Source organism: Chenopodium quinoa, unplaced genomic scaffold (assembly GCF_001683475.1).
Source record: "Chenopodium quinoa cultivar QQ74 unplaced genomic scaffold, ASM168347v1, whole genome shotgun sequence".
Classification (NCBI taxonomy): domain Eukaryota; kingdom Viridiplantae; phylum Streptophyta; class Magnoliopsida; order Caryophyllales; family Amaranthaceae; genus Chenopodium; species Chenopodium quinoa.
Genome location: NW_018743252.1, coordinates 5,418,612 through 5,431,841, shown reverse-complemented (window position 1 = coordinate 5,431,841; position 13,230 = coordinate 5,418,612). Strand labels below are relative to the sequence as shown.

General features: G+C 35.7%; 2 protein-coding genes across 2 annotated transcripts; both read right to left on the bottom strand.

Moving 5' to 3' along the window:
* Nucleotides 1-5,957: 5,957 nt before the first annotated feature.
* On the bottom strand, nt 5,958-7,883 carry LOC110734896. Its single transcript, XM_021915025.1, has 5 exons — nt 7,768-7,883; nt 7,342-7,573; nt 7,072-7,179; nt 6,949-7,014; nt 5,958-5,969 (listed from the first exon to the last, which is right to left on the bottom strand). The coding sequence occupies exons 1-5, from the start codon at nt 7,881-7,883 to the stop codon at nt 5,958-5,960; spliced, it is 534 nt and encodes a 177-aa protein (XP_021770717.1).
* A 2,131-nt stretch (nt 7,884-10,014) lies between these two features.
* On the bottom strand, nt 10,015-11,527 carry LOC110734895. The gene is made up of 3 exons (XM_021915024.1): nt 11,276-11,527; nt 10,809-11,165; nt 10,015-10,575 (listed from the first exon to the last, which is right to left on the bottom strand). The coding sequence occupies exons 1-3, from the start codon at nt 11,525-11,527 to the stop codon at nt 10,015-10,017; spliced, it is 1,170 nt and encodes a 389-aa protein (XP_021770716.1).
* Between the last annotated feature and the right edge of the window lie 1,703 nt (nt 11,528-13,230).

The following is a 13,230-nucleotide window of genomic DNA, read 5'->3' as shown; positions in this document are numbered from 1 at the left end:
AAGATTTAATATCACGTTCGAACTGAGTTTTGACATATGTACGAAGAGAAAGAAAGAAAGAGTAGACCTGAGATTTTCGTGAAATGGGAAAAGTCCATAAGAAGTTGCTATAGTTATCAAGAAATAGCACATAATATCGATGACCTGCATGACTCACAATAGGCGAAGTTCATAAGTCACTGTGAACAATATCAAAAGGTAAAAACAGTAGTAGTAAGAGAATCATAAAAAGACAATTTTTCCAGTTTTCCCAAGGGACGGGAATGGTAAACAGTTTTTCGAGCATTATTATTACAGTCAATCAAATTATTACTACGTAAAAAAGAGAAAATGGCATCTCCCGGGTGACCTAGATGAGAGTGCCAAGTGCTAGGAGAGATAGCTGTAAAAGCAGTAGGTAAAGAAGAAGATTTGCCCCCGAAAATTCTTGAGTGGATAGAGATTGCCCGAGCTTTCACACCTCATTATTTAACTCCCCATTTGCAAATCCTTCACAAAAAATCCAAAAGGGTCAAATTCAATAGAAACGGAATTATCGGTAGTAAATTTTCTAACAAAACAAGGTTTTTAATAATATTGGGAGTATGGAAAACTTTGTTAAGGGATAATGATGGTGAAGTATGGGGAAGGGAAGTGTGACCATATCCACAAATTGGAGTCATACTGCCGTTACCAACAATAATTGAATTAATTTTATGATTGCTTAAATGAAAATAAGACGAGAGATTACCTTGCGAATGAGTCATATGTGATGTAGCCTCGGTGTCCATATAGAAATTGTCATCCGGTGGTTGCAAAGTGAGAGTGTGCATTGCTTGATCAATGTCGGTTGGTGTTGAGACCGATTTAGGAAAAGAAGCAATATATTATGCTTGTTGAGGTCGAGCACCGAGGATTCCTTGTTGTGGATGCTGCTGCCTATGAGTAGGTGGGCGAAACTGCCACCCGGAAGTCGGATATGGGTAGGGAAGGATGGCCCAAGGCTGTCCATAAGGCTGAGGTCCCCAAGAAGCCCACGGTGGAAAAAACCAAGGTGTTGTTGATGAACCAGAAGGCTGACCGTAAGGCTGTGATGATTGGTTGCTAGAATTTTCGGTCTCACCATGCTGCTTCTAATCGGTATTGCTGCCAGCATTGTTACGGTTGTTACTGTTATAGTTGCCGTTGTTTTGTGGGTTACGACTATTATTTTTCCCTCCTTTGTTGCGGTTTGAACGGTTATTTGCATCTCCATCATTATTAAAACCAACATGGTCAGCCACAAGCACTGTTTCTGACCGTGAATGAGAGCCACCATTGTTGCTTTGCTCTTCAAGCTCTAACATCGAGCGTAGCGTGTCAAATAAAGGAAGAGGATGAATATGTTGCACAGAAGATCGAAATGGTTTGTATTCCTAGAGAGCCCCTTGAGGAGTTGAAGTTCCATGCGGTTGTCCGATACCGTGTCTCCTACATTACGAACACTATCTGCCAGAAATTTGAGGCGAGTGCAATATAGATTAACACCAGTGAAATCCTTTAATTTGGTGTTTGTAAATTGCGCATCCAATTGAAGTGATCTGGCAGATTTATTGTTTTGGAAAAAAATCATCAAGCGGCTCCACGCATCAACCGCTTTATCATCCGGGTTGATAATGGTGTTAAGGAGATCGTTGGATATCGTACTATATATCCATTGTCGGACAATATCATCCAGCCACTTCCATAAAGCTGGGTCAGTGGTGGCTGTAAAGGAAGAAGACGGTGTTGAAGGATCATCGAGAATAATGTGATCAAGAACAAGATAGGCTTGGCAGTGCAACTTGAATAATGTCGACCAATTATTATATTGTGTTCCATCATAGTCCAAGGTAACCGGAACACAAGTTTTGATATTGGTGACAGTGGTGGCCGGATGAAGCTTAGTAATGTCAGCCATGGAGAAATAGGAAGAAGAAATAAGAAGAAGGATGCGGAAGAAAGGATCGAGAAATCCTGATACCATGTAAGAATGTTGTTTGTGTGTTTGCATTGCATAATTCAGTGAAATATATACATAATATTATGACAAGAATCATGGCACTGAACTAGGAGTTTGTTACAAGATTTAAGCCATGAATTAAGGAGAATATTAGATATCCGGCTAAGATTAAGGAGAAAAAATTCTCTAGAGTAAACTAATTACTAAAAATGTAAAATACAAATATAAAAATATATATTGTCTAACAAAAACTACCCTCTTCAAATAAAAATCTAAGGCATTTAGAATGAAGTAAACTAGGTGCGTGTAGAATGCACCATGCAAAGCAATTGTGCGACTAGTGCTTGGGTTTGCAGAGTCTCCTTAGTGGAGTCCCCAAACTATAAGATCAATTGGAAAAGTCGCAATCTCAACTCCTCGACTACCTACGAGGGGTGTGGGGCTTTGGAGAGAACATTGTTCATACGTTTTTCTCGAGCGTGCATGGCATCGCATGTCATGCTTGCATGTATTTGAACAACCATACCTTACTTAAATAGCTAGCCAACCGAGGGGTATAAAACTGCCCTAAAAAAAAGTCATACTTCGATTCTTAATCTTGCGTGGCTCACACTTGAAAGGTGCAACCTTAATTTCCGAGAGTCTCCAAAAAGTATTTTATTTTAAGGTAACTTAGGAATCTAATTAAATATGACTTGAATTGATCTGTCTTCATTCGAACCAATGCGCGAATTTTAGCTGCTCAATTATTTCAATTCTCTTAAAAACCCTTATTTCAAAGTATCTTGATTGCAAACATCATATTTAGACAACCTAGTATATCTTCTAGGTGGATGAGCATGTTATAGTTTAAAATCATATAAGGACTACATATTTGACCTTTGTCAACTACTCAAGATAACGAACCTGTTCTGTTCACCTTATTTTCACTTATTTCAGGTCTAATAAGTTCAGATAAGTTCATATTAGTTCAGTTTAAAAAAATAAGTTCTGATAAGGGTTTCCAAGCTCAAATTACAACTAAAATAAGTTTAGATAAGATTAGATAAGTAAAAATCAAGTGAATAGAACACACCCAACATGATCCCTATACTATCAAACTAGTTTATAAATCATGATCATCAAGTAGGTTATAGTTAGCATGCATGTGTGATCAAGTAAGCAAGCATCCATATCATTCAAACAAGAGAGGAGTAGAGACCAGGGGTGGACCCACTAATGGTCATGGTGGGTCACGTGACCCACTATTTTTTGTTAAAAAAAATTATAGCACAACACAGTTAATATTCTATAGTCCAGACCTTCGGTAAATTAAAACTCAGTTAATCTCTTCTTCGGTCCCTACCATATATACTCACAAAGTCCCAAAACCATTTTAATTACCAAACTCTCTCCCTCTTCAATTAGTTAATACCCCTTTTTAGTTCTCTGTTCTTTAACCAATTCACCTAGCAATAGGTTGTCTTGGCTGACTTTTTGGGTATTCATGATTTCCCTATTTTAAAATTAAATAGTCAATCTAATTGCTTTTTGTTGCTTAATGATAAATTATATGTTGTTGTAAACTATGCTTTTAGTTTTTTTTTTTTTTTTTGAAACCCGATTAAAAGAATTAAAGGTGTTGTTTTGAGTTAATGATTTATTGATTTTTGTGAAGCAGAGTGTGTGTCGACTGATTTTTTTTTTTTAACAGAAGAACAAAAGAGACATTGAAATTGAGTTGAAGATTTTATTAATTATGAATTTCTCAATTATTAATTACAATTGCTACGAAAAAATTTGATTGGCATTGAAATTGTTTATCAATTGATGTTAATAGTTAATTTTTTTTTCCTTTTAATGGGAATTAATATGTGTTATTAATTTAATTGATTGAATGATTCAAATTTCTATAATTTGTCAAAAGGTTTTTTTTTTTTTTTTAATTTTTTTTTAAAAAAAGAAACCGTCAAAAGTATATTGTTTTATCTAACTCAAATTACGACTTAAATTTCATGAAAAAGAACGTATATGTGATATATTTCAAATTTGTTTTCAAATAATAGCATGGTTGGATATCATGATAGATGGATATCAAAATTTGAAAGTTGTGAGCCTTAAGTCTGTAATTGTAACACCCTATAAATTCCTTTCCTTTAAAATACCTATTTTGCCCTTTTAAATTACGAAATAGGAATATCTAAGTTATTACCGTCACCGTGAAAACGACTAAGGCAAATATCAAAGACACACAGCGGAAGACTTTCTTTAAAACCATTCAAAACAAGTAAACTCAAAAGTCAAATCAAACGAAAGTAAAGTCAAACCAAAGTCAAACCTACAATCTGGAACCATCGTAGGCCCTTAAAACCAAACAATACTGAAAACCTTTACGTTAGTCTCATGAGCATAACAAAATAAATAATATTCAAAGAAAATCAAACACGTCATATTCCTATGAAAACTAAGCATGATTCTCTCTTCACTCATGCCCATCATGAATATGCTTCGTCACCTGAAAAGCTTCTCTCTACTTGTCCCCACTACTCGCCATTAGAAATGGATCGTCGTAGGGCCAAGGTAAAGACAAGCCAAACAAACATACAACACATAATCAGCAATGCTGAGTGCATAAGCGTAATGAAAACACACTAACATGCTTTCATACTATCATCACACAACTTACCTTGTTGCACCTGTTTACAAGCATACAACATACCAAACGACCAACCAATAAATAAATGAATTGCTTATTTAATTTGATTACGCATCGAATGGGTTTCCTACCAAATCCCTGCCCCAAATAAATTGAGGTAAACTACACCGGAAGCTAACCGGGTAGGAAAATGTCACGTGAAGTGACTGGACGTCCTGCGCATAAAATAAATAAAAAGGGCGTCCCGTACTCCCAGTAGATGTCATGGTTAAATATAAAACCCCATAACTCCCCCCATATGTTCATACTCAAGGTATATATATACGTTCCAAGAGTTTTGGTGCGTAATCTCTTTCACTTTACGTTGTTTACATATTTTTAGACTTGGTGATGACTCTCAAACCATAACACAGTCAAACATTATATTTCATTCAAGCAATCAAACACACCAATTTAATTCTTAAATAATTAGTGACCACATAAATTTAAATGTTGAACCCTTTTTAATCTACCTCGGTGTTAAAGACACCTTAAACGCATAATGCACCGCAAATCCTATCCCTCGGTGTTAGAGATTACTATGCAAATAAGCACCGCAATATAATTTATTCCTGTGTAGTAAGACACTTAAATAGCTCCTTCCTCATGCTTATAGCATCAATAAAAATTATATGAACCATAATAAAATTTCCTTTTAATATTCCAAACTAAATTAAACATTTAGTGTAATTAAACATGCTCTCTATCATGCCAACAATAAAAGTGTGGTTCATAATCAACATGCCAACATAATTAGTTCTAATCACCAATTCATCACAAATAATTCATACATCACAAATCATCTACGTACCAACATCAATCCAATCAACAAATTCCAACCAACACCTATCATGATACTACTTGGAATTAATTAAACAAAGTCTAGCATGCTTCTACATATTCAAATAGTTACCAAGTACGCGAACGTACCTTGAATTTGATCTCAAAATCTATCGCCACGACTAAATAAATCACTCACTTGGAAGTCTCCTACAAACCAAAATTACAAAGAGGCATTAATACCTATTCCACACAAATTTCTAGCAATATATACCCTATTTAAATCACTCATAAACCCTCTAAAACAAGCTGAAATTTAATTTAAAACCCTTACTTTTATTCCCAATTAATGGGTAATTAAAAATCATTTCAAGAAACATAATTATAGCTTATATATAAAAATTCCAGCTTTATTAAATCATCTATAATTGTTGTAATTGTGTTTTAAAACACTTATTTCAATAATTTAAATCACCCATAAACAATTTCCATCAATATACATAAACTTAGAAACCTAGGATTTATAATTTGGGGCTTTTTAATTCAAAACCAAATCTGAAAATTTATATGCAAAAATACTTATCATCAAACATCATAAAATCATCACAAAACCCAAAAACAATAATTAGAGGGTAGATTTAATTTAAAAATCAAAAAGAATAATTTTTTTTTGTTCAACCACCGGCGCACAACCACCAAGGCCGACTGCTGCAGCGCGTGCCTAGTGGCTGCTATCGCTAGCGAGTACTAGTGGTGGTGGCCGCCAGTCGGTGGGCTGCCGTGGTGGAGGCCAGCGGTGGTGGTGTGTGTGTGGGTGGTGATTGAAGCAAAAATAAAATAAAGGGGAAGGGGAAAAATTAAGGGGGAGAGAGAAAATAAGAGGAGAGTGAAAGAGAGTTACCTTTCGGTATTTTCACCTTGGGCAAAGTTTAATTTGCCCATGTGATGGGTATTTATACTCTCTTTCCTAAAACCCTCCTAGACTTAAATTCCCTTTTTACCCTTAATGATCCCTTTCTTAGTCAAACTAGTATTTTGATTTTCTTTAAAAAATATTGACTTTAAATTTCCTTTTATAAAATAATGTTCCCCAATATTTCCAAATCATGAAATAAAATATTTCAAGATTGTTAAATAATTAAAAATAAACTTTTAATTAAAATAATTCTTTTTAAATTAATGAAAAACCATTAATAATTCATTTCAAATTATTTAAATACTTTAAGAAATACTTAATTAAATTAAAATACGTATAAAAATACGGGGTATTAAAGTCTACCCCCCTTAAAAGAAGTTTCGTCCCGAAACTTGGGTAACAAAATTCAAACTTTTTCCTCACTTTGTATAATATTGATGTACTCTTTTGTCATACTTTTGCCTTTAATGTCTTTTTGAATTCAAAATTACTCGAAATAACCGTTGAAAATGTACATAAAGCACAAAAATAACTGAAAATATAGGAAAAAAGCGCGAAATTCTACCGCATTCTACCCGTCTTATAGAAAACGAGTTACGTCCCCGTAACTCACCATACCTTAAACAACTCAGGATATTTCTTTTTCATCTCATCCTCAGCTTCCCAAGTTGCTTCTTCATACTCCTGGTTAGACTAGAGCACTTTAACAATTTTAACTTCCTTATTGCGTGTACTACGCACTTTACTGTCAAGAATCTTGAAAGATCTTTCCTCATAAGTTAAGCTTTGATCTAACTCAATGGTCTCGGGTTGTAGCACATGTGACTTATCAGGGATATACCTTCTTAACTGAGATACATGAAATACATCATACACTTTACTTAGCTCCATAGGTAAGGTCAACCTATAAGCCACTTTACCTATCCTTTGCAATACTTCATATGGACCAATATACTTTGGGCTAAGCTTTTATTTCCTTAAAAATCTCATTACACCTTTCATTGGTGATACCTTTAACAAAACTTTGTCACCAACCTCAAATTCCTCCTCTTTACGCTTCAAGTCCGCGTAGCTCTTTTGGCGATCTTGCACCGCTTGAATCTCCCTTACCTTCTTAATTGTATCCTTAATCATTTGAAGCCCTAAAATCATTGTTTCACTTATGTCGTTCCAACAGATCGGACTACGACACTTCCTTCCATATAATGCCTCAAATGGATCCATGCCAATGCTTGCATGGTAGCTATTACTATGGGAAAATTCAATTAAGTCTAAGCTATCTTCCCATCCCCCTTGGAAATCTATAACACAAACCCTCAACATGTCTTCTAAGGTTTGAATGGTTCTCTAAGTTTGCCCATCTGCGGCAAGGTGAAATGCTGTACTCATCTTAAGTGTTATACCAAAGTTTTCCTGCACACTCTTAGCTTCCAGAACCTTGAAAGAAACCTAGAATCTCTGTTAGACACAATATCCTTTGGAACTCCATGTAATCTCACCACATTTTTGATGTAAGCTTTTGCAAGTTTCTCCATCTTCCAGGTTTCATCCATTGGTATAAACACTGCAGATTTTGTAAGTCTATCCACCACTACCCAAATGATGTCGTTTCTACTCTTTGACTTTGGGCGGCAAGTCACAAAGTCCATTGAAATACAATCCCATTTTCATCTAAGAATTTCCAATGATTGCACAGTTCCTTGCGGTCTTTTGTGTTCTATCTTCACTTTCTGACAAGTTAGATACTTTGCCACAAATTCCGCAATCTCATTCTTCAGTCTGGGCCACCAATACATCTTTTTCAGGTCTTTATATAGCTTATCCCCTCCTGGGTGTACTGAATATGGTGTGTTGTGGCCTTCTTCCACCAACTTTTTCTTTACTTCTTCACATTTTTGTGGTACACACCAACGACCCTTGTACCTTAAACTCCCATCTTCGTGAATTTTGAAATCCGTAGCTTTTCCTTGCTTTATTTTCTCATGAATCCTATCCAACTTTACATCTCTTTCTTGATTTTCCCTTATCTCATCAAATATTGTTGGTTGAATACTTAGGTTCGCAAGTATGCCTGCTGGCACTCCCCATTCTACCACTTCTAGATTCATTTTCCTCATTTCTCTACATAACTCATTAGCCACTATCAAAGTATTCAGTCCATGACTAGTTTTACGACTTAGAGCATCTGCGAATACATTTGCTTTCCCCTCATCATATTGTATGTCCAAGTCATAATCCGTCATATATTCTAACCATCTCCTTTAGCGTGAGTTTAAATCCCTTTGAGTGAAAATGTATTTCAAACTCTTATGGTCTGTGTAAATCCTACATTTCACTCCATACAAGTAGTGTCTCCAAATCTTTAGCGCAAAAATGATTGCAGGTAGTTCTAAGTCATGAGTAGGGTAATTTAATTCATGAGTCTTTAATTATCTTGATGCATACGCAATCACCTTCCCATTTTGCATAAGTACACATCCTAGACCATTCTTGGATGCGTCACTATATACATCATAAATTCCACTATCGTCTGGCAGTGTAAGCACTGGCGCTGTGATTAGCTTCTGTTTCAAGAGTTGGAATGCTTCCTCACACTTGTTATCCCACTCAAACTTCTTGTCCTTCTTCATTAGAGAGGTCATTGGTTTAGCAATCTTCGAGAATTTTTCACAAAACGTCTATAATACCCCGCTAAACCAAGGAACTCCTAACGTCAGACACTGTTTTTGGCATAGCCCAACCTTTCACTGCCTCAATCTTTGCTGGATCTACTTCTACTCCATACTTGGACACAAAATGACCTAAAAATGCTACTTTCTCCAACCAAAACTCACACTTAGAGAAATTTGCTTAAAGCTTGTTTTCCCTTACTGTTTGCAGAATTGCCCTTAAATGTTCTACATGTTCTTCTTTACTCTTCGAATACACTAGTATATCATCTATGAACACTACCACAAACTTGTCCATAAATGGATGAAACACCATATTCATCAAGTCCATAAAGATTGCAGGAGCATTCGTCAATCCAAAAGGCATTACTATGAACTCCTAATGTCCATATCTTGTTCTAAATGCAGTCTTGGGAATATATTCATCTGCAATCCTAAGTTGATGGTAACCAGACCTTAAATCAACCTTAGAAAACATAATTGCGCCTCTCAACTGGTCAAATAGGTCATCAATCCTTGGTAATAGGTACTTGTTCTTTATGGTGACCTTATTTAACTCCCTATAGTCAATACATAACCTCCTACTTTCATCTTTCTTCTTCACAAATAACACAAGCGCTCCCCAAGGTGATGCACTTGGTCTTATGTATCCCTTTTATAATAAATCCTGCAATTGCTCCTTTAACTCATTCATCTCTGCAGGTGCCATTCGATATGGTGCCATGAAAATTGATGTTGTTCCTAGAATTAGCTCTATTGTGAAATCAATTGTCCTTTTGGGTGGCATTCAAGGAATCTCTTCTGGAAACACATCCAGAAACTCATTTACAACTTCTATATCTTCAGGCTTAGTTGTCTCTTCATGTTCCATATTCCTTACACTACAAAAATGCACCGGATGCCCCTTCTTAATATACTTTGCCAATTTTAACACAGATATGATCCTTGGGCACTTGGTTTCACTATGCATCCAATATGTCACCAACTCATTATTAGTTGTAGTCATTTTTACTTTCTATGATCGACAGCTAATAATCTCTGCGCTGAACTTGCTCAACCAATCTATTCCCAAAATGACATCAAAGTTACTCAACCCAAACTCAATGAGATCTGACAAAAACACTTTTCCTTCGATTTCTAAAGGTACATTTTTAAAGGTCTTGTTACACTTTACTACCCCACCCGTAGGAATAACTATAGGCAAATCTACCTCATCTATGGTTTTTAAACAGTTTGATAATTTTGAAACAATGGGCTTTGAAATGAAAGAAAAAGTTGCACCAAAATCAAACAAGACTTTAACAGGAATTGAGTTAATAGAAAAGGTATCAGTGATGAAATCTTTCGTGGAATCAGCCTCATGTCTACTCATCAGATTCAGTTTCCCTGGAGCTCCACTCTTCACCTGATTTCCCACATTATTATTGTTGTTGCCTTTCGCTCCATTCTTCTGTGCCCCCTTATTTCCTGAATAGTTGTTGCTTCCCTGAAAGTTTCTCTGAACCCCTCCTTGATTAATGCCCTGTTTGTTTCGATTGGGATCCTTGGAGAAACATTCATACTCCCTGTGTCCTAACTTGTTTCAAGCACGACAGGTAACCAAATTTCCATCACAATCTTTTCCAGGGTGATTGTTCTTACACCTCTTGCACTAGAAATGCCTTGCTCCCCTGTTATTTCCCTGGATAAAGTTCTTAGCCCCACCATTAAAGTTCCGTACTCTGTGGCGATTATTGTCTTGGAAATTATTGTTGTTGTGGAAGTTGTTATTATGGTGGTACTTTTGCTTTTTGAAGTTGTTTTGGTTACCTTGCGGGTTTCCAGAGTTCTGTCCCACCTCTTTTCTCTTCTCTTTCCTTCCACTTTAGCTATCTCTTTCCTTTTCTTTAATTCTAAGGCATATAGGTGTGCAACTCTCCCATACACTTCATCTAAGGTTTCAAATAGTTTCCCACATAGCTTTAACTGCAAATCAGTAGTCAGTCCACTCTCAAACTTCCTAGCCTTAGACTTTTCTATAGATACATACTCTTTAGAAAATCGTGACAGCTCAATAAACTTGGTGTAGTATTCAGTGACCAACATATTCCCCATTACAAGGTTAGAAATTTCCTTAGCTTTTTGTTTCTGTAAGAAGCTAGGGTAAAACTTGTCCCTAACCTTCTCCTGAAACATAGTCCAGTTGAATCCAGGTAGTGCCTTAATGGTAGCTTCATTTTTCTGCCACTAAATTAAAGGTCAGCTTCACCCCTGAGTTAATAGGTAGCATAACCTACTTTTGAGTTCTTAGGACACCCTACTGGCCCAAACAATTTCTCAAACTCCCTCAACCAGTTTTCCAGTATAGTTGGATCAGGCTCTCCTTGATAGGTTGGTGGCTTACTCTGCGCCACCTTCTTAAATAGCTCTCCCTGAGCATCTACATTATTGGTTGAGTTCCTTGCTAATTGTTGGGCAACAGCTGCCAACTGCCTCACAACTTCACTTAGCTCTCCTCCATCATTGTTGTTACCACTCCCTCCTACCATCTTTCTTCGCCTGAATTAAAACAAAGGGGTATTTAATAATTACGGTCTTGGCTAGCTCTCAAGTTAAACACCCATCTAACTAGTTAATACCCTTGAAGCATACACATTAAATTTTCAGCTAACAAATTGGGATTACAAAAGTTAAAATTCCCAAAATTTGCAGCTTTGTCAACCAAATATTGATTGCTAACCAACCACACATTTAATAAAGCATCACATTAATAAATAAAAATAATTCTCATGGATTCCTAGAGTTTAGAAATGCATTATTGGAATATTTGTGAGTAAGAAATGGCTTCTTGGAATACTGATACGAATGAATGATTTGGGAACGAAATGAATGATTTGTCAATAAAATGAATTAATTGACAAGGAAATAAATGAAAATTTATTGCTGAGTAAGAAAAGGAATGGAATACTGAAATAAAATGATTTTAAATAACTTATGCTACTACATAAGTTTACTGACTCACTGTGGACATGCCACTTATTGCTTTACTGGAACTGAAATAATTAAAATGCGGAAACGAATCTAAGAATCCTAAAAGAAATGAAACTACAAAAATCTAGTCCTTTCGAACATTATCCTTCTTGTAGGTAGATTGTTTGTAGCTTCCAAGATCGAATAGGGTCATCTTCTTTCTCCATTGGTTCAGGTGACTCTGGTTCTTGCTCTACTTGGACAAACTCTTCATCTTCCTCATCGTCAGATGAAATATCAATTATAATTGGAGTTAGAGGTGGATTTGGAATCTCCATAATGGATCTATCAACAATATGGTTACTCTCATCCATCATCTCTCCTTCTTTCTGCCCTCCATCTGACCCTGCTTAATACCCTGAGTAGGAGAAGAACTTCCTGACTGGTGACTAGTGGAAGGGGAATTATTCCTTACCGGATTATTATAGTAGTAGTTGGGATATGGAATGTGGAAGTGCTGACAATGATCTTTCTCAACTCTAACGAGGTTAGAAATCAGGTATCTGTAATCAGGGTACCACTATCCATAGAAATTTTTATATTTAGAGTAGTTTGGGATGTCCCTTGGTAAATAAAAATCAGAGAACTTTGATTTAATAGCAAGATATGGGAGTTCATGTGGAAGACAATGAATAATCATAGCAGAAACACGATCAGGAAGATCATAGTGCATGTCTCCTAAGACATCGCTCATTTGGGAACAATAAAATTGGATTTTCTTAACATAGTCAAATGGATGTTCATTGTTTTTCTTAAATAGAGTACCAATTTGGGAAACTTTGCTAAGAAGAATCGGCATCCTGTAAAGGAAAAGGCTTAGAAAATAATTCCCTTCCGAAAGAAAATAAAAACAATACAGTTCTTGCATGAATTAGGTTCAATATTCAATCAAACAATTTCACTATTTCTAATCATATAATCACATGCTTTCAATTAATCAATCCACATAATCAAACATCACAACCTAAAATATTAATGTATACAAGAACATGATTATTTCTAACTTATATGCCCAAATTCTTTCCTACCCAAGATCACCAACATGCTTTTAAAAACTATTAACACATAATACTTACTTCAATCCTTACTTTCCTGCAAAATGAAGAAACTAAAAAATATTTTTGACTCCTCTTTTAATATTAATTTTCGAAAATAAGCCCCAAAAATGCCCAAATTTTCGGCCAAATTAAAAAAAAAAATCCGGACACCCAAAATAATTTAT